At 36.6% G+C, this 27902-nt stretch overlaps 1 protein-coding gene across 29 annotated transcripts in view; it reads left to right on the plus strand.

Moving 5' to 3' along the window:
- The window catches only part of FER (FER tyrosine kinase), a 428569-nt gene that overhangs the window by 63256 nt on the left and 337411 nt on the right, over window positions 1-27902 (plus strand). For all 29 annotated transcript variants that reach the window (XR_011381953.2, XR_016220600.1, XR_016220599.1 and 26 more), the window contains 2 exons: window positions 1924-2023; window positions 25144-25327. Coding sequence is in view for 23 of the 29 variants with exons in the window: in XM_070056512.2 (XP_069912613.1) it covers window positions 1924-2023; window positions 25144-25327 (284 nt within the window). In the remaining 6 variants the exon portion in view is untranslated. The remainder of the gene's footprint in view (window positions 1-1923; window positions 2024-25143; window positions 25328-27902) is intronic.

The following is a 27902-nucleotide window of genomic DNA, read 5'->3' on the forward strand; positions in this document are numbered from 1 at the left end:
TTGTTTTATTGGAGCTTATACAATTGCATTATTTTACTTCTATCATTTTCTAATAACAATTGTTAGCTGACATTTTCCTATAAGGAACTCTCTATATCACCTATTTGGTTGCCTTAAAATACAGTTTATATAGGAAATGATAGACAAATGCTTGCTTTTCCCATATAATTTGTCAGCTTTCAGAATAATGACTTGTTTTTTAAGCAACTTAAAAACCTAAAAGCGAGTTTTATCTTGAAAGAATGATTTGAAATCATATTTATATCAGCTGTTAATAATTGTATGTAGTTATTCAACCTCTGTGCAATCAAGACCTTTGTGGTACAGAATTTCTTTAAAGAAGACTTCTGTAATTCTTTTCCAATTTGCTGATTCCTCTTATCTAGGTTTTGATGCTGTAATTTTCTTACTCTTAGAAGGTATATGTACTAGTCAGCTTTTGATTACTTTACCTAAAATTCCTGAAAGGAGTTTCTTGAGAAGGAAAAGGCTTATTTTGGCTTACATTGTGGAGGTTCACAGTCAGGACTTGGCAGCCCCATTAGTCGGGTGTTTGGTGGAGCGTGGTTATAGGGGAACAGGTGCAGAGGAACAAGCATATGGTGAGCCATGAAACAGAGAGATGCTAGGCCAAACTCTGCTTTAGTAACCAACATTCTCCTGAGAACTACTTTCTGAAGGAAAGTCCCCAGTGACCTAGAGACCTCCCCTGACCCTACTCCTAGCCACCATAATTAGATCAAATCTTCAACCAAATTTATCAACAATTAACAGAAGACTTTGAATTTTAATTATCTACATGAGTTTGAGGATCCATGTCCTGTTCAAGCCATAGAAATATATTAGAAGATTTCCAGATAACATCTTGAAATCATATTTTTCCTCAAATTGTATTTAACTGGCTTGGAGTTGCAATTTGCTTAGTTATTGCATAGAAATCATAAACAAATTCATGCATGCTTGCAGTGAGCACTGTTGTGACATGGCCAACAATGATTGTTCCTGTAAATGGAATGCATCCTTTTTTTCAGAGATTTTTAAGAAATGCATTTTTTTTTTTTTTTTTGACAGGCAGAGTGGACAGTGTGAGAGAGAGACAGAGAGAAAGGTCTTCCTTTTGCCATTGGTTCACCCTCCAATGGCTGCCACGGCTGGTGTGCTGCGGCCGGCGCACTGCGCTGATCCGAAGGCAGGAGCCAGGTGCTTCTCCTGGTCTCCCATGGGGTGCAGGGCCCAAGCACTTGGGCCATCCTCCACTGCCTTCCCGGGCCACAGCAGAGAGCTGGCCTGGAAGAGGAGCAACCAGGAAAGAATCTGGCGCCCCGACCGGGACTAGAACCCAGTGTGCTGGCACCGCTAGGTGGAGGATTAGCTTATTGAGTTGCGGCGCCGACCAAGAAATGCATTTTAAGATTGGTGAAATGTGATAACTCAAAGTTACTTTGTTTAATTAAAAGAAATATTTTAGCTAGTGTTTTTAATTGCGCAAAATATTTTTATGCACTAAGAAATTTAGTGTTCTTTTAATTTTAGAGGATGACCATGTTATTATTGATTGCTTTTCTTTTTAAAAGGCTGTTTTTTTATAATTAAAAGTTATTTTGTATAATTAAAATAAATAATTGATTGTTTTTTCTGGCTGTAGAATGATTTCCATATATTGTAAATTAATTTGTTGATATTTCAATTTTAGATAATGACATTCTTTTGATATTCTCTTCCTTTTAATAAGCTTGCCTGTTTTTGTATCCTATTGAATTTTTTACTGACTTTAATTTTTAAATTTATTGTTTATAATTGTATGTTAAAAAGCAACTGTTATCTACAAATAGTAAAATATAAATCAGTCTTTTCAAATTTAAGTTCTTGAACAATTTAAATTTAAACACTTAAGAAATTTGTTCATTTTGTTTCTTTTGATAGGTTACAAAAACAGAATTGGAGAAATTGAAATCCAACTACAGACAATTAATTAAAGAAATGAATTCTGCCAAAGAAAAATATAAAGAAGCTTTAGCTAAAGGTATGGCAAAGTTATGAAAAGAATTTACTTTAGAGATTTTTATTCTTACCATTTGAAAAAATTTTATAAGCAGCGGAATGATTCCATTTAGAACAATTCACCTATAAAATAAACCAACATAGACCAATTGTCAAACTGTATAATTTTACTGATTTTTTGTTCTTTTGAATGATTGAGAGTATTTTTGAGTAATTTATACCAAATGGAGTTGCATAGCATTTGTAATAGAATGCCACGAAATGCTTTAAACTTTTTCTCTAGTGTCAGATTTACTTATTTAATTACAGAGCACGACAAAGACAAGATTACTTAAAGCATCATTGTGTCCTTACCTTAATTTTTTGTGTCTATATTCCTCATGTTTCATAAGAAGTTTTTGAAGTAAATGGAAAGAAAATCATGCTATTTATATTTTATATAGATTTATGACTAGAATTCTTATTAAGTACTTAAGTAATTTTCTGTCTTAAATTTTTAAATATTAGATTTCAGTAGAGGTTAGGCATAGAGTATACACATAACTTCTTTAACTGTTGCTATCATTGAGCAGTATGTTCCTGGCATTTAAATGTGTCTAAACAATCTTCATATTTAGACTTTCTAGAAATTGTAAAAATCGAGAATTTTTTGTTTATTTTTAAGTTGAAAAGTTTTTTAAAACAAAAGCTTTATTAGAAACTGTTTTTGTTTTGTTCTTTGAATCTTTTTTTTAGATATTTTTCTTTGTCTTTTATGTTATATCTTTTCACTGTTTTACGAATACAAATGAAGCAAACAACTTCTTCATTTTGCATTATATTGTACAATGAACATACTGTTGTTATTCTCAGCAGATCAGAAGTGACACCAATTTGGGTACATTTCTTCTTCCCTCTATCCCTTTCTGCCTGCCTCCCTTTTCACTTCCCCCCTCTTTTCTTTTCTTTCTTTTTTTTTTTTTTTTTTAAGATTGATTTATTTATTTGAAAGTCAGAGTTACACAGAGAGAAGGAGAGGCAGAAGAGAGTGAGAGAAAGGTCTTCCATCCGCTGGTTCATTCCCCAGCTGGCTGCATTGACTGGAGATGCGCTGATCTGAAGCCAGGAGCTTCTTCTGGGTCTTCTTCACGGGTGCAGGTGCCCAAGGACTTGGGTCATCTTCTACTGCTTTCCCAGGCCATAGCAGAGCTGGATTGGAAGTGGAGCAGCCGGGACTCTATCTGTCGCCCATATGGGATGCTGGCACTGCAGGCAGTGGCTTTAACTGCTATGCCACAGCGTCGGCCCCTCCCCCCTCTTTTCTTTCTCTGCTCTGTCCCTCCTTCTCTCCATCTTTCCCCAACACCTGCTTTGTGTGTGTGTCTCCTTCTCTGTGCCTCTCACCCCCAGTTACTGCAAGTTTCTGCTTCTTGTAGTAACTTCTATTGCTTTTTTAGGGACGATGAATCCATGTTCATAGTTTGCTATTTTTCTTGTATTTCAACCAGTAGTTTGACATTAAAGTCTGTTTATTAAAATAGATGTGTCTTTTAAAATGCTTTTTAATTAAATTTTCTTTAGTATTTTAGTGAAGCAAAGTAAAAATGACAGTTGAAAATCTATTTTTCATATCTTAATTATAATAAATAATAAGATTATATTTAGAAAAATTGTCTCTTTTAAAGAGTTTTTTAGGTAATGAAAGATTTACTGAGCACTTGTTCTGATTAAGTTATTGAGATTCAAGGCAGTATTTCCTAGGCATTCAAGGAACTTATATTATATCTGACACTTTACTTGAGAACTCCAAGTCTCACTATAGTTCAAAGTTTAACTTTTTATACAAGCGCTCCTTTTGCTAAATCATCTAATTTGGAAATAGTTTTGTATGTTAAATATTACTTCTTAATATATCAAAGTCGTCAATATTATAAATTTCATTATTTCATGCCTGGCTAAGACTCTAAAGTTACTTCAAGTACGTTATGGATATCCATATCTCAGAACAAGTGGACTTTGTTCAACTATAGTAATTAGTCTATGCCTGTGTATTTCACACTAGATTTGTGTCTGTCAGAGAATAATTAGTAAGAAAAAGAGATAACATAATTACTTTCAATACTTTGAAATATATTTTTAATATTAGTTTATTTTTATTTAAAAATAAAATACAATTTGGATATCATAATAAAGTTTTAAGTAGCTATTATACATGATGATTATATTATGAAAGCTGATTCATGGATAATAATCGTTCTTTTTACTTTTAATCTAAGATGAAACACTGCTTAGTGTTATGTTAACAGTAGGAAGGCAACAAGAGACTCTGAAGACCGTACTTTTAAGTGGTTTTAAGAAGTGAATTATTTGACTGAATGTGCTTTACTAAAGTGTGTGAGCTTATACGCATCTTTCTAAAGGTATCAGTAATAGTATTTTCCTATTTTTAGAAGCTTAGTTTCTCTGATTAGGTCCTATAGTTAATGTGAATGCATATACAGCTATTTTACACGAGACATAAATAAATTTTTCTTTTATAATCAGAAGTATGTTTATACTAATATATAAATTAAAAGGTAAAAATTTTTACTTTTGAGAAGTTTATTTTGTTTTTAAAGATCTCTCTGTGGGTGAGAAGTGAAGGGTTGGGCCTCCCAGACGTCAGATGAAGAAAGTGGTTTGGGGTAAGCCAAAAATGAAAAGAATCCTGTGCAAGTTGAACTTAAAGGGACTAAGTTAACATAGATGGAAAAGAGAAGAATTGAGCAAGTTGGTCCAGTCAACTGCTTGAAGGCTAGTTCTGGGATACTGCTCTGAGTGAGAAGGGAATGGAGAGTACCTGTAAAATAAAGGTATTCTTGCAAAAACCACAGTGCAGTTATCACATCTAAGGAAAGTAACAGTGATTCTCCACTATCATCTAATATCCAGTCTAATTTCTAATCTTTCCAGTCATCCCAGAAATGTCCCATAGCCTTTGATTTCTGATCTTCATCATCTTTTTGTTGTTTTGAACCAGATTATGATCAAAGTCAGTGAACCACATTTGATTGTTGTGTCTTTTTTCTTAAGATTTATTTTTATTTATTTGAAAGACATAGGAAAACAGATAAAGGGAAAGAGAGGGAGAAAGGAGAGAGAAAGGGAGAGAGAGAGAGGGAGAGGAAGAGAGAGAGAGGGAGGGAGGGAGGGAGGGTGGGAGGGAGAGAGAGAGAGAGAGAGAAAGAGAAATATCTTCCTTCTACTAGTTTTTTCCTCAAATGGTCATGACTGTCAGGCTGGGCCAGGCTGAAGCCAGGTGCCAGGAACTCCATCTGGATTTCCCCCATGGCTGGTAGGGATCCATGTACTTGGGCCATCTTCCACTGCCTTCTAGGCACATTAGCAGCAGAGATGGATTGTAAGCGAATCACTGGGACTTGAACTGGCTCTCTGATACAGGACGCTGGCATTGCAGGTGACTTAACTGCTGTGCCACAAAACCAGCTGTGTTGTGCCTCTTTAGATTCTTTTTTTTTTCCTGATAACTTGTGAGGCAGAGACATAGTGAGCTACCATCTACTAGTGTACTCCTCAAATGCCTGTGACAATTTAGACTGGCACTGTGAACTCAATTCAGGTCTCCTCTGTGGTTGTCAGGAACCTGACTAGCTGAGCCATCACCTGCTGCTTCCCAGGGTCTGCATTGGCAGGAAGCAGGAGTCAGGAGCTGGATCTAGGTATCAAAACAAAGGCCCTCTGATACAGGCTGTGATTTTTAAAATTTGAGATTCTATATACGAAATATTATATGTAATAATATATAATTATATATATTAGGCTACTTGTAATTGTCTTACAATCTAATGATACTATCTTCATTTTTTCTTTGTCCTTTTTTTTCATTTTGGTTAGTTTTTCTGGCTGTGTCTGTAAGTTTACTAACCTTTTGTTCTATAATATATAGTTTGCCTTTAATTACAACCCGTGAATTTTTGTCTCAGGCAGTGTAGGTTTTGCCTCCTGTGATTTGGGTCTTTTCTTAAATCATCTATATGTCTCTCTAAACTTTTTGAACATATGAGGGCACTTCAAAAAGTTTGTGGGGCCGGTGCTGTGGTATAGCGAGTTAAGCTGCTCACAGCGCCAGCATCCTATATGGGCCGGATTGAGTCCTGGTTGCTCACGGATTGAGTCCTGGTTGCTTACTTCCGATCCGGCTCCCTGCTAATGTGCTTGGGAAAGCAGTGGAAAAGGGCCCAACTCCTTGGGCTCCTGCCACTCACGTGGGAGACTCAGAAGAAGCTCCTGGCTCTTGACTTCTGCCTGGCTCAGCCCTGGCTATTGCTGCCATTTTGGGAGTGAACCAGTGGGTGGACGATCTCTCTGTCTCTCCTTCTATCTATAACTCTGCCTTTCAAATGCATAATAAAATACACCTTTTTTGGGAAAAGATTTATTTATTTATTTGAAAGGCAGAGTTATAGAGAGGCAGAGGCAGAGAGAGAGAGAGGGAGAAGTCTTCCATCTGTCTTCCATCTTCTGGTTCGCTCCCGAAATGGCTGCAACAGCTGGAGCTGGGCTGATCTGAATCCAGGAGCCAGGAACTTCTTCCAGTTCTCCCACAAGGGTGCAGGAGCCCATGCACTTGAGCCATCTCTACTGCTTTCCTAGGCCATAAGCAGATAGCTAGATCAGAAGTGGAGCAGCCAGATCTCAAACTGGCACCCATGTTGGATGCCGGCACTGTAGGCAGTGGCTTTACACACTATGCTACAGTGCCAGCCCCAATAAAATAAGTCTTAAAAAAAAGTTTATGGAAAATGGAATTAAAAGATAGGTTTATTTTGGTGCAAAACATTTGAAATCCTTACATAGGTTTTTTTTTTTTTTGTAATATGCATTTTTTGTGGACTTTTTGAAGACTCCTATATGAGTCGATTAAGAAGTTTTTTACACCAAAGTAAACTTACCTTTTAATTCCGTTCTCCGTGAACTTCTTTTTAAAAATTTATTTTATTTTATATGCAAGGCAGTTACAGAGAGTTAGAGGCAGAGAGAGAGAGAGAGAGAGAGAGAGAGAAGAAGAAGAAGAAGGAGGAGGAGAAGGAGGAGGAGGGGGGGGGAGGGGGAGGAGGGAGGGAGATACGTTCCATTCACTGGTTCACTCCCCAGATGGCTGCAATGGCGGGAGCTGCGCTGATCTGAAGCCAGGAGCCAGGAGCTTCTTTCAGGTCACCCATGTGGATGCAGGGGCCCAAGCACTTCTGCCATCTTCCACTGCTTTTCCAGGCCATAGTAGAGAGCTGGATCAGAAGTGGAGCAGCCGGGACTCGAACTGGCATCCATATGGGATGCTGGTGTCTCAGATGGAAGCTTAGCCTACTATGCCACAGTGCCGGTCCCTTCCCATAAACTTTAAAGAAAAGGAGATTTATTTACTTATTTGAAAGATGGAGTTACAGAGAGAGGGAGAGACAAAGAGAAAGAGATCTTCCATCTATTGGTTCACTTCCCACATTGCTGCAGTAGCTGAGGGCCAGGGCTAAGGACTAGGCTGAAGCCACAGGAACTCCTTCCTAGTCTCCCTTGTGCTGTCAGGGGCCCAAGTACTTGGACCATCTTCTGCTGACTCCCAAGGTTCATTAGGAGGAAGCTGGATCAGAAGTGGAGTAACCAGGACTTGAACTCCAAATCTAGAGTCGCAGGTGGTACCTTAACTCCATGCACCACAGCATCAGCTCCTCCACGTACTTTTTGAAATACCCTTTCCATAACAATGTTATAATGGCTGCTTTGATGTTCTTGTCAGCTAATGGTAACATCTGTTAGTCATTTTCAATTGGTTAATTTTACCTTCAGTTTTGGTTAGATTTTCTTTGTATTCTTGATAATTTTTGATGGACTATCAGATGTTATGAATTTTACCTTATGCAGACTAGGTGTTATTAATATTTAAAAAAAATTTACTAGAGAACCTTCCCATCTGCTGGTTTATTCCTAAAATACCCTCAAAGGCTGGGCCTGGGCCTGGGCTGAAACCAGGAGCAGAAGCTCAGATGGAAGTCTTCCATGTGGATGGCAGCAACCCAGTTACTTAAGCCATCATCACTGCCTTCCAGATACTGCATTAGCCAGAAGCTGGAGTCAGGAACTGGAGCTGGGGAATCTAATCGTTGGACCTTCTTATTAACATTTAACATGTTGTTAACATACAACACTTGCCTCTCTGCTACATTTTTAAAGCTATAAGACTTTTAGTCAAGGAGAAAATATAGAATATTTTCTTGATTTACCACAGGGACAACAGTAAAATTACATTTTTGTTTGTGATATTGTTGAATTTTTAAAATATTATTAGTACCTTTTGTGTTTTCTCTCACAAATTCATGATTTTTTACTTTTCTCTCTATAATATCAATAAAAGTACTTTCTTTCTATATGTATGTTCTGTTATGTATATCAATTTAAGAATTTCAGTTGAGGTGCACTTTAATTTTCTTTTCTAGAAACTCAATAATTAAAGTCTTTATTATAATTTGATAATTCTTTACAGTGCATGATTTTTCAAAGGAGTCTAGGTTTACCAATGTACAAAGTAGTTTTGTTTGTTTTTTTTTTAAATATTTATTTGAAAGTCAGAGTTACATAGAGAGAGAGGTCCTCCTCACTCCCCAGATGGCCTCAACGGCCGGAGCTGTGCTGATCCAAAGCCAGGAGCTTCTTCCAGGTCTCCCACGTGGTTGCAGGGGCCCAAGGAACTGGGTCATCTTCCATTGCTTTCCCAGGCCACAGCAGAGAGCTGGATCAGAAGTGGAGCAGCCAGGTCTCGAACCAGCGCCCATATGGGATGCCATCACTGCAGGTGATGGCTTTACCTGCTATGCTTCAGCGCCGGCCCCATGAAGTAGCTTTAATTATTTTTTGTGTTTGTGTTATTTTTGTCTTTTGAGCTCATGTGGAGTAAAAATTTTCATTTGAAACTTGAAAGATTATGTTACCTATATTTTGAGTTGATATACTATTTAATTTTCTCTTAGAAAATATTAACATTTTAAAGATTTTTTAAAAAAGATTTATTTATTTATTTGAAAGAGTTACAGAGAGAGGGAGAGAAGGAGAGAGAGAGAGAGAGAGAGAGATATCTTCTCTGTGTTGGTTTATTCTGCAAGTGGCTGCAATGGCCAGGGCTGAGCCAGGTGGAAGACAGGAGCCAGAAGCTTCATTCAGGCTTCTCATGTGGGTGGAAGAGGTCCAAGCATTTGGGTCATCTTCTGCTACTTTTCCCAGGACATTAGCAGGGAGTTGTTTCAGAAGTAGAGCTTCTAGGACTCTAACTGGTGGTATGTGGAGTGCCAGTGTCACTGGAGACAGCTTAACCCCCTGCCAAGAGATGCTTCTGGGTCTCCCACATGGATGCAGGGGCCCAAACACTTGGGCCATCCTCTTCTGCCTTCCCAGGACATTAAGCATGGAGCTGTATCAGAAGTGGAACAGCCAGGACCCAAACCAAAACCCATATGAGATTCTGGCAAAGCAGATGGCAGCTTAACTTGCTGTGCTACAGCACTAGTCTCTATTTAAAAGTTTTCATTAACATGTAGTATGTGAACATGTTTATGGGGTTTGGACACACACATTTTTATTTTATTTATTTTATTTTATTTATTTTTTTATTTAGTAAATATAAATTTACAAAGTACAGTTTATGGGTTACAATGGCTCCCCCCCCCCCGTAATTTCCCTCCCACTCGCACCCCTCCCATCTCCTGCTCCCTCTCGCATTCCATTCACATCAAGATTCATTTTCAATTATCTTTATATACAGAAGATCGATTTAGTATATATTAAGTAAAGATTTCATCAGTTTGCACCCACACAGAAACACAAAGTGTAAAATACTGTTTTAGTATTAGTTAAAGCATTACTTCACATTGGACAACACATTAAGGACAGATCCCACATGAGGAGTAAGTACACATTGACTCCTATTGCTGACTTAACAATTTGACACTCTTGTTTATGGCATCAGTAATCTCCCTAGGCTCTAGTCATGAGTTGCCAAGGTTATGGAAGCCTTTTGAGTTCGCCGACTTTGATCTTATTCTGACAGGGTCATAGCCAAAGTGGAGGTTCTCTCCTCCCTTCAGAGAAAGGCACCTCCTTCTTTGATGGCCCCGTTCTTTCCACTGGGATCTCACTTGCAGAGATCTTTCATTTAGGTCTTCCTCTTCTTCTTTTTTTTTTTTTTTCCAGAGTGTCTTGGCTTTCCATGCCTAAAATACTCTCATGGGCTCTTCAGCCAGATCTGAATGCCTTAAGGGCTGATTCTGAGGCCAGAGTGCTATTTAGGACATCGGCCATTTTATGAGTCTGCTGGACACACACATTTTTAAATGCATGATGGATTGATTAAAGAAAGTTAAAACTGAGTCTGTGTGACTTTCGTGTCCAGATCTTGTTAGTGTTGTTTCTTTCTCTGAAGAACATGAGTGAAATCATACTTTATTAGCATTAATGAACAAAAGGCTGTTAACCTATATTTTAGAATGTTACGGGAGTAAATTCTGTTCTTCTTGAGTTATTCATTTCCAGATATTTTGAGCTCACTATTTTACCCACTTGATCATGTTGCAGAAAATATGTCATTTTCACTTACATACCTACACATTGTTCCTTGTATATATACCATGTAGCATGCTTTTCTGAAGTGAAAACAAATTTAGAGAATAAGTGTAATGCATGCTCATTTTATAAAATATAAGCAATACCGTATTGAATCATATGGTACTGAATTAAGTGAATTTAGATATGATTTTGCTTTGAAGTTTTACAGTTTACTTGAAAGATATACTGAAGAATTAGAAAAAAATGTTCAAAATAATTTCCTCTTTGTTCTGTATTCTGATGTAGTCTACCTAACTGATTTTGTATGGCTAGAAGTACACTAGGGTTTTTATTTACCAAGTCTCAAAATACCCACCCATAGTACTTGTAGGACCTTCTCTTACATGAGAATGAATCTGAACACTTCAGTGTTACCACACAGGGTATTCAGGAAAAAGAAACAAAATAGGAGGAGCACCTTCACATTGCACATACCCAGAGCAATCAGACTGAAGAAGCTTGGAAGGAGCTCTCTGTACCCTCTTCTTCTGCAGGAGTGGAAACAATTTGTGTTATCCATTCTTTCTCTAGTAGAAACAGAAAAGTGTTAAGGGATTGCCAACTCCCTGATAAATTACAATCCCTCACTTACCCCAAGAAGGCAAAGTAAGAGGGTACCTACTGCTAGAACTATGGGGAGCAGCTTTAAGTCTCATTCAAAAGTAAATTTTTCTGTAATTGAGAAGTAGATTTTCTTAAATTGCCTCTTCATGCATTATGCATAGTTATGTGATATTTTATAGCCAATTAAAATTGATTAGATTCTTGGAGTTGTCTTTTTAGAGTACTTTAATTATGAAAACCAGTTTGAAATGAGTCCAGCCGTGAGACAGATGGTTAAATTTATGTTTAAATAAATCCAAAATTAAAAAAAATGAATAAGGCTTTTTAACAGCTCTTTTAGTTGAATTTCTCAGTTTGAATTAACCAACTTTGCCAACTGTCCTTCTTTTCATTTTTTTAAGATTTACTTATTTATTTGAAAGGCACAGTTGAGAGAGAGAGAGAGAAAGAGAGAGAGAGATCTTCCAACTGCTGGTTCACTCTTTAGATGGCTGCACCAGCCAAGGCTGGACCAGGCTGAAGCCAGGAGTCAGGAGCTTAATCCAGGTCTTCCACATGGGTGGCATGGGTCCAAACGCTTGGACAATTTTCTGTTAACTTTTCCCAGGCCATTAGCAGGGAGTTGGATTTGAAATGGAGCAGCTGGAAAATGAACTGGCACTCATGTGGCATGCCAGCATTGCAGGTGGAAATTTTACCTGCTATGCCACAACACTTGCCCTTCTCTTTCTTATTTAATAATATCTATATCTTGTAAATTTAAACATGTAAACAAAAAAATTTAAACATCACAGTCATATGTGGGTAATGATGGAGGTTGCTTATAAAAATTCTGGAATTCAAATTCATATGGAGGAAATGCATTTTGGATACAGTAGTTGCTAAAGTCAGAGTTTAAGCCATGTTTGTTGGTTATCAGTTTTATTAAATTACCAGAAAGCGAGAGGCTTTTTTCATCTTTTGGTTCTACTCATTCATACATTATGTATAACAGCTAACTTATGGCATAATTGCTTTTCTCTGCAGGGAGCTTAATATGATGAGAACTTTACAAGGTCATTATAAGTAATGATACTCTTAGTTATTAATCCTATTTGCAGTGGGTTAAAGCTATGCAGAAATTGGAGAGGCAGTGAAAATAATCTCATTAGATGCTGAAATATATAGAATGAAATTTGGTATATGACTCATTTATATTATTTGTATCAATTCTTAAAAAAAACACAATAATTTGATTTGTCCCTCCTTGCTTAGTGTTGTTAACAATCAAACAGAGTTCTGCACACAAAGAAATACAAAGAGGTTGTATCCTTTTGCTGATTTTCTTCTGTTTTTTATAGGTGATCTTTTTAGCAAAATTAGTATTTAGACTTGGTTACATCAGAAGGTAATATTAGAAATATAAACAGCATGATCTAAACAGAAGATGAAATTATATTCTTTCTGTTAAACTGTTAAAATTGATTGAGTTCTTTATTTGTGCAAGGAACTGTTGAATTAAGGATATTGTGTGTAACAAAACAAAAATTCCTGCTTCCATGAGGCTTTCATTTTAGAGCAGATAATGGCTAATTGGTAAAATAAGTAGACGGAGATCAGACATTTAGCCTAGCTGTTAAGATAGGTCTGGCTGCTGGCTCTAGATTCCTGTTAGTGCAGACCCTGGGAGGCAGCACTGATGGCTCAGGTATTGAGTTCCTGCCACCTACATGGGGGATTTGGGTTGCTTTCTTAGCTTCTGGCTCCTGGCTTTGACTTTATTGCAACCCAGTGATTGGGCATTTGGAGAGCTTCCAATGGTTGGAAGCTAAGCTGTCTCTGTCTCTGTCACTGTCTCTCTGCCTCTGATGTAAATGAATTTAAAAATTAGGAAATTGTGAAGCTAGAGTAGCTTAGACAGTTTTTAAGTATGATAAAGAAAAATGATCCAAGATAGGTGATTAACGTGTTGGAAGGAATGATCAGGTAAGTTTTCATGGAGAAAGTCATTTAAATGAAGGGTGAAGGAAGTGTGGGAGTGAACCCGATGATTTTCTGGGCAAACAGTATTCTAGGTAAGGGGAATAACCAGGGGGATAAACATTGATATCAGATCATGTTTGATGTTTTGGAACAGCAAACATGCCTGTGTGCCTGCAAGTGAGGCCCTTAGGGGAAAGGGTTGGAGGTGTGAGATGAAGTCAGAAGAAGAATAATGGTTGGAGGTAGAGGAAGCACAGCTTAGGTAGGGTCTTGATGGTTCTTCTATAATACTTGGTTTTACTCTGAGTAAGATGGGAAGCCATTGGAGGGATTTGAGTCAACTAACTTAATATTGTAATAGGATATTTCTGGAAGCTTCGTTGAAAATGTTTGGGCAGGTAGGGAAAGGATAGAAGTAAGGAGACCAGTTACTTCCCGGATAATATAGTGATCTAGGCAGGTGTTATGCTCGTTGACCTGGGATGGAAGCAGGAAAAGTGATCAGATTATGTATAAATAATTGATTCCTATTATTCATGGACTTTGAGCCCTTAAGTCTTGAATTTCTGCTTCAAGGGGACATAAAGAGTTTAGTTCCTGCAAGCAAGGTCACCTCCACATCTGATGAATGCATAACTCCCTTTTATGTGTGTTTCCATTTATAGACGCTTCAATATATATTGTCAGCTGACATTGAACTCATAACCAACAGTGCTGTAACTCATGACTAAACAAGGCTTATCTAACATATACATTCTTCAGAAGGCATATCACACAGCCTTCTTGAGCGTAGGAACACTGGACAGCACTTCAGCACTATTCTTGGTTGCCATTTTAAAAGCAAAATCACTAAGAAAAAGCACAAAAATGTGAAAAAATTGTCACTAAATCTTTAAACGGACATTTTCTTAGACTATGAAAGCTGAAACGAAAAGGCAAGTATAACTTGCTCATCCTTCAGCTGGGAACCTATGTATTTGGTGAGATTTTTCACATTCAGCACATGGCATGCTTTTAAAGTGACCCGCAAAGCTAGGTATGTGTTGATTTTTGAACTTACAAGTAACTTTTAGCTGGTAGGTGAATTCAGAAATACAGAATCTACAAATAATGAGGATTGATTGTATGTTGAAAGCAGAACCTAGAGGATTTGCTGATGAATTGAATGTACTCTGTGAAGGTAGAAGTCAAAGCTGATTCCACGAGTTTTGGCATGAGCAGCTGGAAAGATGGCAGAGTTATTAACTGAGATGGAGGAAAATGTGGGAGGGAAGATTCTGGAAGTGGCGATGAAGAACTTAATCTTGAGATTCTTAGGAGACACTTCGGTGGAGTTGTCAAGTTTTCACTTAGATCTCTAGTTCTGGAGTTTGAGCAGGAGATCTGGGGTAGAACTAGGGATCTGAAAGTTGTTATTTGTTTATTTTTCAGAGAGAGAGAGGGAGGGAGAGAGAGGGAGAGAATGAAGATGGGGGTAGAGAGAGAGAGGGAGGGAGAGAGGGAGAGGGAGGGAGGGAGAGAGAGAATGAGAGAGAGTGAGAGCAAGAGCCCTCCCATCCATTGCTTCACTTCCCAAACGCGCACAGTGACTGAGGCTGGAACAGGGCTTTAGTCAGGAACTGGGAACTCAATCCAGGTCTCCCACATGGGTGGCTGGGGCCCAGCTGCTGGAGCATGTTTTCCAGGGTCTGAATTAGCTGGAAGCTGGAACCTGAAGTTTAAGGGAAAATCTTACCTGAGACAGGTGTAAGAAGAATGAGAGGGATGAGGCTAGATATAGCTAGCATTGACAGATTTTTCTCAAGAGTTTTGCAGAAAAAGCAAGGAGAGAAATAACTGGAAGAAATGGAATTAAGGTAGGATTGGGGCCTAGCGTTGTGGCGTAGTGGATAAAGCTACTGCCTGGGATGCTGGCATACTGTATGGTCACTGTTTTGTGTCCCAGCTGCTCCACTTTAGATCCAGTTTCCTGATAATGGCCTGGAAAAAGCAGTGGGTGGGCCCCTGCCACCTGCATGGGAGACCAGAAAAAGCTCCCAAGTCCTGGTAAAGAGCAGGAGAGCAGCAGAAACGAAGGAAGAGTCAATGGAGAAATCCTGAGTGGTGACAGAGGGTGAACCTAGTGTCTAAATGAGCAGGATGATCTTAGCTAGGATCAAGGTCAGTTTAGACACTGTAGTAGTCTAAAATAGAAGGCCAAATGTAGAGTCAGATAAGAGGTGAAATATGCTAGTGAGGGCTTGTGAAACTTCTCTTCAGACTCATTTGCTTTATCGTAGTGACTCAGTGGATTCGCTTTTCACACTTACAAGGTTCAAATTTCAAAATCACATGGTAAAGTCCATTAAGTATACAGTGAAAAACTTATCCTCCACAGACAGCTGGTATTATCTGTTTCTGCTAGAGATAGTCAATGCGTAACATGTAGCTCTTAAGCCACTTCATTAAGGTTATTCATCACCTTACTGGATAGTCTCTTGTGATTGTATCCTACTAGGAGCTTGAGGTCAGTGGCTCATTGTCCATGACAAGTAAATGGTAATCTCTGTACTCTGTCTTTTTTAACCATTGTACGCTTATGTTGTGACAGTTCAATTTTCTTGTCAGGTGTCTTTTAGGAAGAGACTATGACTGTATATCCTTTGTAAAACCTGGGACATCATGGATTCTGAATAAATATTAAAAGATGAATGCCTTTAATTTTGTGTAATTGTTGTTCTTCCAAACACTCGATTAGTCTTCTGTAGAGTGGTACCTTTTTCTTTTCATATTATTTCTTCTTTGCTTCTTACTCCTTGTAGTAGAAACATACCTGTTTGGAAAAATACATATGAAAACTAATGTTTTTTTTTTTTTCTGTACTGGAAGGTTAGTATTTTGATGCTTCTAAAAAAACTCCTTAAGAAATTTCATCTCTAGGCTCAATAATGCCAATTCTTTAGACATTTTGAATATTCTGATATTTTTCAGTTTTCATCAGATTTTCACAGATGTTTTTAACTTGTTATTTTGACATTAGTTAGGCCTGTAGTACTATTGAAGTAACACAAAGAATTCCTCCTATACCATTCACCCATATTTCCCAAAGTGTTCATATTTAATGATCTTTGCTTTATCCTCTCCTCTCTGTATGTAGTATGTATGAACAAATTCATTTAGTTGTGATGTCTTTCAAGTCTTCCTTACGGTGAGAGTAAATAGTCTTTATGTTTCATAAAGTAGGTATTTCTGAAAAGTACTGGACCAATTAATTTGTAGAATATTTCTTGGTTTGCGTTTTAAAAAGCACAATATTTAGGTTATGTATGTTTCATAGGAAGCCATATAGATGACGTTTCTGTTCTTCTCAAGTGCATTCTGTTAGGGAACATGCTATTACTGGATGTTAATTTTATCGTTTATTTCGTTAAGGTGGTAGGTCTCTAATTTTTCCACCGTAAAATTATGGTTTTATTTCCCTTTATAGTTAATAAATATTTTGTAGGGAAAATTTTGACATCATGCAAATGTGGTATTAATCCTCAAGTTTTACCCACTAGTTTTCACGTCTAATTTTCTAATTCCATCATGCTTTTAATGTGTGTATATATATATATTATATATATTTTAATGTAAGAAAGGGCTTTTCTTTCTTTGATTTGCTTTTTAAGTTTATGTATTATTTTACTGTATCAGTGTGAACTCATGGATTCTTATTTTTATTCATGGGTTACAAACTTTTCCTTTTTTTTTTTTTTTTAGATTTATATTATTTTTATTTGAAAGCCAGAATTAGAGAGAGAGAGAGAGAGAGAGAGAGATTGATTGATTGATTCCATCCTCTGGTTCCCTCCCTAAATTTCTGTAACTGCTGGGGTTGGGTCAGACTGAAGCCAGGAGCCAGGAGCTGCTTCTGGGTTTTTCAAGTACTTGGAACATCCTCCTTTGGTTTCCTAGGCACATCAGCAGGGAGCTGGATTGAAAGTGGATCAGCCAGGACATGAACCAGTGCCCAGATAGGATACTGCCACTGCGGGCGGTGGCCTAACCTGCAATACAACAGTGCCAGCCCCATCCTATCATTATATACAATTATGTTCAGATTTGGCTGCCAGGAGCCACTGCAAACTTGTTCTTTTGTCTTCTTTTCTAGCTCATCTTATACTTGTCTTGCTCCAATTTCTCCAAGGAGTCCTAGTTCCTTTTACTGGAGAGTCATGTTTAAAAAACAGTATGTGTGCTCTGGGTGTTTACTGCTACTGGAGTGTCTTTGTAGTAGGCCCTTTCAATGGATAGGAATAGGAAATAAGCAAATCTACACACATACTTCTGTGCTTTCTTTCCCAGTATTTTGATTCATCAATATTTATTGTTGTCTGTAATAAGACTAGGGGGTTCACATTGATGCTTCCTATTCCAGCCCAAACCATAAGTTCATTTCATCTTTTCCTATTTACATATTTACAGCTTCTTTCTCTGACAGTGAGAAACCTTGCTTCTGTTATTTATGATGTATTTACTTAATTGCTGCATGCTAGAATACTTGGAAAATAATGTTATTATTGCCAAGTCATGCCTCTGAAAAATGAAGCTTATAAGCTACAGTTTGGTATTTGCTTAGAACATGTTCTTTCCTTTCCTTTTTTTTTTTATTTTAGTCTTGAGTTGTAGACAAATGATGTTTTTCATTGTTAACTTGCATTAATTCTTCTCTGCTCCTTTTAGTGTGGTTATATTTTTCACTGGAAGAACAGTTTGACTCATTTGTTTCTCTTATTTCCCATTTAAAAATATTTCACCTCTCTTGCCCTATTAATTTTGTTAAATTCTATGTGAAATTCCAATGGAAACAAAAGTCAGAACTGTAAAAACTGTATACTTAGTGAACTCTGTTTTCTTTATTTCCCTTTCTTGCACAAAGCTACCATTCTTTTATTCTGTTGAGTTTTTGATATTTTTTCCTTAAAATTTTATGAGTTCTGTATGTTTTACAGTTAATAACCCTTTATTTGTTATGTATGATGAAAATATTTTCTACTAGATTGTCTGTTGTCACCAGGCTTTCTACCCTAAATGATGATATGGTAGCTACTGATACTGCTGTGCATAGTAAACTATTTTTTGCCTCTGTCCGGGAACCTTGTGTCTTCTGTGAGCATCCATGAAACTGTGGCTTGCAAGTAGGATGAAATCTCATATTCTTCATGATTCTATTTATATGTGTTTTCATTTGATAGTTTCTTTTTTTTTTCATAGTTCACAGTTTCTAAATGTTCTCAGTTTAACTATTTCTCCCTCTGAAATGTTACCTAAGTATATTCACATGTAGAGTGGGCTTTCTTTTTCCTGGTGGTGTTTTTAAATCAATCTTAAGCATGCTGCTGCCTTCTCTTTTCTCCTTATATCCATTATATTCATGTTTCCCCTACCCCACACCTGCCTTCTTCCTTTATTTAGAACTGCCCTTGGTTTTCATGAAGGCTTAGAAAGGGATGGAGGGAAGATCATTAGTAGAGATTTAGGGTTTATTTTTCTATTCATGGTCAAGTTAAAATTTGGACCTTCTGTGCTTATTAGTTATGCTGACTGCATGGATTTTTATTTGTTTTTCTTTTTGTTCTTTGTTATATTCTTAGATGATATATGGGAGTCTGGGAATTACGCTGCTGCCATTGTCCCAGCTACTCTGTATTCCTTTATCCACAGCTTTGCTACACTAATAGAATATAGATTTTTTGGCTTATCATTCTGTTTACAGGTTATTGAAATACTGTTAGGTCAATTTAATGTAGCAATTGCTATATGTAAGGTGATGATTACACTGCAATGAAGAGCTTACTCTTTTTTTTTTGAGAAAAACCAGCAAAAAAGCACTTTATTGCAGTAATAAAACTCATATGTGGAGTAAATATACATTGGAACATTATTCAGCTGTAAAAAATGAATGAAATTCTACCATCTGCATCAAAATGGATGTAACTGGAGTGCAATAATCCAGACACAGAAAGACATATACTGCATGTTCTCTCTTATATTTGGAAGCTAAAATTAAAAAAACAAAAATAAAGAAGAAATGCCTGGTGTATCAGTATTGCTGCAAATATATTTTTGTGAAATTTTCTTTTGCCAGGAAGTTTATTAAAAGTAGGAAGTTATGGGTGTACATATTATTTTTTAAAAAGATTTATTTATTTATTTGAAAAGCTGAGTTACCGAGAGGTAGAGCCAGAGAGAGAAAGAGTGAGTGAGGTCTTCATCCGCTGGTTCACTCTCCGGATGGCTGAAATGGCTGGAACCACGCTGATCTGATGCCAGGATCCAGGAGCTTCTTCTGTATCTCCCACACAGGCACAGGGCCCAAGGACTTGGGCCATCTTCTACTGCTTTCCCAGGGCACTAGCAGGGACCTGGATCAGAGATGGAGCAACTGGAACTTGAACTGTGGCCCATACGGATGCTAGCACTGCAGATGGTGGCTTTACCTGCTACACCACAGCGCTGGCCCCATACCTATTGTATTTTAAAATGTTTCATAAGAACATATGATCACAAAGGTTTTTTTGGGCTTTCCAAATTCTGTGCTTTTTAGCCTTAACTAGTAACTGAATTTTCACAATTTTCTGCCATTTTATGTGTCTCACAACTTAATCAACTCCCAGATTTAACAATTATAAGCTAAAATTTAGATTAAATGATTTGTTTTGTGTTGCATAGTTGATCAAAGAGATGTCAAGACTAACATAAGATGTTCTGATCAGAACCTGTCACTCTTGATTTAATTTCCACGTGAAAAAACATTGGTGTACCTTTGGCCCAAGTACTTCATAAGTTAAAATGAATTCCTGCTCAGTTCCTTCTTACTTAGTATGCTTACAATAGCAATTATAGCATAATAAGTAAAATTACAAAGTTGAGGAAGAATATTTTGAAAGGCTGGAAATATGTAAGAGGCCAGACTGTTTAGTTATCCCATCAAGGCACTCTGCATTTAGGTACTTTACATATGGAGAGCAATTACTTCTTAATCATTGTCAGGAGACTTTCTACCTTACTATTCCAAAAGTACTTGACTTTCTAGGCATGCTTAATGAGTAGTCTAGCCTATCTTGTGTAAATGTCAAACTTACATAATTGAGTTTTGCCAGCTTCATAATACTGTTGATGGCATGACATGCTGTATGCACACTCTGTTATTACAAAACATTAAACATTGTCAACAAGTAGTGGCAAAAAATTATAATTCAATCTCTTTGTGAATTTCATTATGCAGAGGAGGAAAGATTGGATGTTTTCCTCCCTGTTAATTGACATGTAGGACAACTCTGTGCCCTGCTTCAGTGCCTCTCATTGTTAAAGCCCCACACTAAGAGATAACGCTTCTGTGTCATTAAGGATTTATGCTCTGTGTACTTCACGTTAACTTTAAACTCATATGTAGTTATTGATAAGTTAAGAAATATACCAGTGATGTGAGATGTTCTGAACTTGTTTTAGGTAGTTTTTTGAAATAATTTTGATGACTGAAAAGGAATTGAAAAATTTGTTTTCAGATGGTATTAACATTTTTTGCAATTTACTAATATAATGTAGTCTCTATGGGACTCTATTCCTTTTAAAGCAAATCAGGAAAAAGTACAGTAGAATCCTTTTCCAAATCATGGCAAATGAGTGTGTTTTCAAAACTCTGTCCATACCTGCAAGAGAGGGAAAGAGGGAAGGGGAGAGAGAGAGAGAGAATGCAAGTGCAACATCTTACATCCAAATACAGAAGTATCTGTGATCTATAACATGCCCATCCCCCCAAAATATTGACTTACGTACAAATTCTACTTTAAACTTAGTGTTTTTGAAGGAATTATTATTATTATTATATTATTTTAATGAGTGGATTTTGCATTGAATGTTTCCAGAGGCATATTTTTTTTCCTAAGTCTTGTTAATGACTGATAGAAGCTGTTAGTAATTTTAGCTAAAATAGTTTTCAGGTTGTCATAGTCTATACTTAATAAAGAAAAAAATAGTATTTGGGAAGTCTTAACATTTTTAATGTAATTTTGCATTATCAAATCATGGCGAGTTGAATGTTGTATATTTAATGAATCAACCAGCACCAGTTAGAAAGACAGATGGGTAGTGCGCCATTTCAAAATCTGTGCAAATATAAAGACAAATGGGTGGTTTCAGCGGTTTAAATGTCTCCATGAAAATATTTTGTGTAGAGCATGACTACTGACATTACACTCAAAAATTTGAGAAATTAGGAATAATAGAGTTCATATAAAAAAGTAATAGTTCTTAAAAATGTGACTTTAAATATGGTACTTGCTGAATTCATTAAGTACATGTTTAACTGACATTAAAAATGAACAAATTAGAACATACTACTCTAATACTGTTGCCTAGTAATTGCTTGTTTTATTTTTTTATTATGACTATGTAGACTGTAGAAAATATTTTTTCAGTTGAAATTAATTTATCTGGATAATTGTCTGCTGTCTGGATAATTGTCAGTCTGTTATCAGAACTAATTTGTTCAATTTCAAGTTGTAGACACTGAAACTAGCTTAACTCAAAAACAAAAACATTGGAAAAGGCCTCAGTGTAGTACCAGCCTGCTGTAGCAGCCTCTGTAGCAGAGGTTAGTGAAGTTCCACTCTACTTCAGGCACTAACATGACTTGGATTCTAGCCAAAAATTGATTCTGATATGGTCTGGTAGGCACCAGGGATCTTGCACTTTATCAGTTTCCTCCTGATCTGTTTGGGTAGGAGGGGAATGTGCTGGTGGTTTTAGGTGAAGGCTCTGGGGCTGCCTGTTGATGTGTTAACTGCATTGACTCTTGAAATACATTTCTGCGAGAAGGATGCTGAGTAGCAATATTCATGGACAAAAATGGTGTGTATATTATTTGTGAAACATTATCATGGTACATCTGGGAGAATATTCCTGAGAATGTTAAAAGTCATCCATGATTAGTATTATTGAGTGATTACCTTGATAATTGAGTGATTAAAAATTACTAAATTAATAAAATTATCTCAAGTGTTGCAGAAAATGAGTAAACTTCTCCAGGGTTTTATATTACTGAGGGAAGAAGTTTATTTGAAGTCTGATAAACATTTAGAAAATTCAAAATTCAACTGCAATATAATTTTTAGCAAATCATGTAGTATACCTCATAGTAATGAGAATTATTTTATACTTGTTATACATTTAAATATTTGTATGATTATATACTGGTTCGTGTCATCAAATGTATCATCCAGTGCAAGGAAATGCAAGCAAACTGTATTTCTTATTCAGTTGCTCTGACTGGGCATGGTCTGGGGGCCTGAAGTTTCCTTTCTTGGCAGACATTCTTAGATTTCCCTGCGTTTTGACTGGAGAGACTTTTAAATTGGAACCACTGACATGATTGCTGAGCCCAAGTAGAATGACAGCCGAGGCATCAACAGTTCTCAATGCAAGATCTGTTTTTAGGGAGAGGATTTATTTGGAGTATGTCCTTGGAGGGAGGGCAGAAATTAATAAATATTTTGTAAAATTTATTTCCTGCACCCAAAGTGACAAGAAATACTTTTTTTCTGTTTGCATCAAAAGCTTAAGCTCTGCTTAAATTTTACTTATTATGTATTCACTTACATTGGTAATCTGTAAATACTTAAAAAAATTTTTTTTACTTGAAATGCAGAGAAGGAGGGAGGAAGGGAAGATGGGAGGGTGGAAGAAAGAGAAAGAGAGAAAAAAAAGAGGAAAGGGAGGAGGGAGAAAGATATCTTCTATTCACTGGTTCACTTGCCAAATGGCTTCAGTAGTTGGAGTTGATCCAGGCTGAAACCAGGAACCTAGAACTCCATCCAGGTCTCCTACATGGGTGATAATGGTGTTAGCACTTAGGCTATCATCTGCTGCCTTTCCAGGCATATCAACAGGAAGCTGGATTGGGAGCATAGTACCTGGGACTTGAACCAGTGTTCTCTGTGGGATTCTGGCCTTGAAGATAGTAGCTTAACTCACTCTGCCAGAACGCTGGCCCATATAAATAGTTTCTCAATGATTTTAATAAAGAAACCACAAAAAATTTTAATTCATTACATTATCAGGATTTCCCAGACTTGCCATATTGTCTAAATTGCTCTGTTTGATTTTCGGTCATGCAGTGCTAAGAATTGCCCTACCCACACAAGGGGACTCAAAAATCACATAGGAGAAAGAAATTAAAAGAAGTAAAAAAAAAAAGTAAACCTTATCACTCTACATAAACTCCATCAGGGTTGACATACTTTTGTAAGCAATGATACCAGCTATGTAGTCAGTCCACTCCTAAAAAAGTAATGGTCCTGGGAATGTATGTCAATACAATGTTTGACATTATTAATTGAAGAAAAGTGAGTGCCCATTAAAGATTTTTTTAAAATTTAGAAACAAATAAGTCAGAAGGAGCCAAATCAGAACTGGAAGGTAGATGATAATGATTTCCTGTTTTTTTTTTTTTTTTGTTTGTTTGTTTTTTTTAACTCTCACAAATTACCCTTCCCTGGTGAGAGGAAGGAGTAGGAGCATTGCTGTGCTGGAGCAGCATTCTCTGGTGAAGCTTTTCCAGGTGTTTTTCTGCTACGACTTTGGCTATCTTTCTCAAAATACTCTCCTAATAAGCAGATGTTTTTGTTCTTTGACCCTTCAGAAAGTCAACAATCAAAATGCCTTAAACACTCCAAAAAATGTTTGCCAAGACCTTTGCTCTTGACTGGTCTGATTTTGCTTTGACAAGAGCATTTCTGTCTCTTGGTAGCCATTGCTTTGATTGTGCTCTGTCTTAGGATCATACTGGTAATGCTGTGTTTCCTCTCCTGTTACATTTTTTTCAAAGAAATATTTCAGGATCTAGATCTCACATGTTCAAAATTTCCATTGAAAACTGCTTTTGTTTGCAGCTGATGTGGGTACAACAGTTCTGGATCCTACTAAGCAGACAGTTTGCGCCACTTTAACTTTTCAGTCAGAATTGTGTAAGCTGAGCCAGTTGAGATGTCTATGGTGTTGGCTGTTATGTCTACCATTAAACATTTTTTTTTTAAATTAGAACATGAACAAGGTTAATTTTTTTCCTCTAAATTGGTGTGGATGGTGTGCTGCTGCGGGCTTCATTTTAAACATCATTATTGTCCCTTCTTCAAACACACTATCCATTGTTAATTGCTAATTCTGGGTGGGCTTTGTCATCCTCAAAGTATCATAAAGCATCAATGATTTCACAGTTCTTTCATCCAAGCTTCACCATAAATCGGATGTTTGTTCTTGCTTCAATTTTAGCAGAATTCATGTTGCTGGGACAGGGGCTCCTTTCATACTGATACCTTCCTTCTTCCTAGTGCCTCATACTGGAACCTCTTGTGAAATGTTAGTACAAATTTATTTTAGTGCAAAAACATTTTGAAATTCATGGATAGTTTTTGTCTCATGATATTCATTTCATTTGAGTTTTTTGATGGTAAGTTGTAAAGTCATATTTCCTTATCATCTTAGAAACTTTCTCTCTCTCCCACTTATATAACATTGCTTATTTCTATGTATTCACTCAATATTCCATTTCATCAAGCTGAATGTCAGAGGCTCGGTTTTGCTATGTATTGAATTCTCAGTGTTTAGCACAGTTCCTAGTAGAGTTCAGTTTATAATCATTAGATGAAAAAAAGGAACAAATGTAGGGAAAAGGGGAAGGTGAGAGGGAAGAATTATTGCCTATTCTGTCTTGTACTTTTCCAGATATGACTCATCTTTCAAATCTATTTTCTCCACAAAATTTCCTCTAACTTTGTTTCCTTTGTAGCAGTTTCCATGCTAAATATGATAAATAAATAGTATTTTGTATAAAGCTGAGCATAGAGTATTCAGTAAAATTTTGTTGTTTTTCATAAAATGTGTGCAATAACATAAAGTAGTGGTAACCCACATACAGTATAGTGAAGATAAAATTTGTTTCCTTGCTAACTTTTTCAATGTTTTCTTTAGGGAAGGAAACAGAAAAAGCCAAGGAACGTTATGACAAAGCCACCATGAAGCTTCATATGTTACATAACCAGTATGTGTTGGCGTTGAGAGGGGCACAGCTTCATCAGAATCAGTATTATGATACTACACTTCCTCTGCTTCTGGACTCCTTACAAAAGATGCAAGAAGAAATGATAAAAGCACTGTAAGATATGTTTCTTATTCATCATGAAGTCCCTTTATAAAATGATCCTACCCATTTTATCTTAAGTGGATTTTGCTTCATAAGCTCTGTTATTGACCCAGCCCAGTGGGTGCCTCAGATCTCTTTGGCCTTGGTCGTTCTTGACTTTTACTTTTGGTGTCCCTTCAGTTTGTGCTCATAACCAGTAGCTAGCACTGAGAATGGCACTTCTCTCCTGTGTTTTTGTTTTGTTCTGGATTTAAATGGAAAAATATTTGTTAGATGACAAGTGTTAAGAAGTATCAGACTCCAGAAGGCTGGGAATTCAAATCTTGAACAATTAAGAAGTCTCAAGGAAATAATTTATTTGAAAATTTATTTTCTAACTTTCTGTTCCTTTTTTCTGTATGAGATGAAAAAATCTATAAATTTTTGTTGAATGTTTGCTGTATGCAGTGCATTTTGCCTGATGGTTTGAGATGTAAAGATGAGTCAGCCACAGTTCTTTCCTCCAAGGAAGAGTATACTTCAATCACTAAATGAAATATATATAGCATAATCATTAAATAAGATGTGCATATATTGGCCATACACACTGAGGTGGACTTCTCTCATTTGTTGACTCGTTTAGTGCTTTCCAAATGACTACATTCAATTTTGATTCATTGAAAATATATGCAGGGGAGTTCTTCACTGTTAGAGTTGCTGTGGATGTGGAGCTGGAATTGGGAAGAGGGAGGAGAAATGGCCTGGTAGTGCAGGAGAATTGGAGAAGGGACAGAGTATTGCTCAGGTGGAGATAAAGTTCACAAATAGTGAATTTTGAGAGAAGGAACTTGGGCTAGTTAAATGCAGGTTTTTGAATTCTAGTTAATTTTCTGTAATTTTATAAATTAGCATGTGAGCTCCTAGGTATAGTGTATTTTGAAATGTTGTAGTTTATTAGCATGAAGGATGATTGTGAAAATTTTACAGTTATGGTTTAAGACAAGCCTGAATATTGAATAAATTAATAGGTGCTAAAACAATAATTAAAGGTAAAATAGTAATTTCTAAAACAAACCATTCCATTTATATAACAAGTTGTAGTTTGCACAGTACTTCTATGTGCAGTTATCCATTTGCTCACTTGTTCTTTTTAGTATTCTGGAGAGTTGGGCAGAACAGGTTATATTCAGGATATATTTGTGTCAGCCACGTTGGGACTGTCCCAAGATCACAAAGCTACAAGGTGGCAGATCTGGAACTCCAAGTGAGGTCTTTTGACCAATCCAGCACTCTTTTCTTGAGACTGATTTTTTGAGTTGAATAGCATACTCCCAAAACTCATGGGTACCTAGATTCTCAGGATGTTATCTTATTTAGAGTTAGGATCTTTGTGGATGTAACCATTTAATTATCGCAAGATGAAATAATCCTGGGTTTAGGATAGTCCTTAAATACAGTGACTGGAGTCATTAGAAGAGGAGAGGACACAGAGGGACACACAGAGAAGGCCGTGTGGAGTCAGAGGCCGCGATTGGAGTTAGGCTGCTTAACAAAAAGGGACATCCTGTGACAGCAAAAGCTGGATTTGGGAAATGCCCTTTTTTGTAAAACTTCCCAGATTGTGCTGGACTGCACATTGCATGTTTTCATAGTTAATCAAAAGGGAAATTTCTTTAAAAAAGCCCAACACCTGATCCAATATTACCCTGACATTAATTAACCTTAATAAAATGGCTTCATTGTTTCCATTGGTGCCATAACAAATACAGTACAATCTGGTGTCCTTATGCAGTTGTTATTTCATTTACATACAAATATTTAAGATAAGGGAGATAGCATCCCAGTGTTTCTTGGTTAATAATGACTTACAGAATTCTGAAAAGTAGGAGGTTGAATTTTCTCTACTGCCTTTCAGAATCTGCATGACTTGCTTTTGCTTCTCTTTATGCAAAAGTTGAAAGAAAACTAGATATTTACTTGTGTGTAGTGAGACTGTTTTAAGGTGTTTTGTGTATATTCACCATAAGAGGATGAAATGAAGAGTTTTTAATCAACTTGAATGTATAAACTTTCCAGTATTGATTAAAATTGCAAAATGTCTACTTATAATAATATAATATAATATTATAATTTAATACTACAACTTTAACCCATACATGTAGTTACTTACTCTGAGTTACACAGTTTTGATTTAGAAGTATTTCCTTTCTGGTTTTCATTTCATGAATCAGTATTTTTTCAAACTGTTCATGTGAATTTTCAGTTAAAATGTCTTTGTCATCACCAGAATGTCTTTGTGAGACAGTCATTTTGCAAGTATATTTTATTTAGTTTGGAATACATTATTTTACATCTAGCATGATGCATCACTGGAATTGGATCCTATGTGATAAGTACCCCTCCGTATAATATTAGGTTTTTTCCTCTCCCTGTCAGTTGCCTTGCAGGTGAATATTAATGATCTTCACATCATAACTATTCACTGAATTGTTCGATTTTAAGAGTTGGCTAGATAGGCTAGTTCACATTAATAACATTTAGTACTTTCATTTATGAGGTTATAACCCCTGCGATAGTGACTAAATCTGTATTAAATTTCCTATCCTTT

Source organism: Oryctolagus cuniculus, chromosome 14, assembly GCF_051225735.1.
Source record: "Oryctolagus cuniculus isolate XC-2025 breed Fujian yellow rabbit chromosome 14, ASM5122573v1, whole genome shotgun sequence".
In the NCBI taxonomy this organism is placed as follows: domain Eukaryota; kingdom Metazoa; phylum Chordata; class Mammalia; order Lagomorpha; family Leporidae; genus Oryctolagus; species Oryctolagus cuniculus.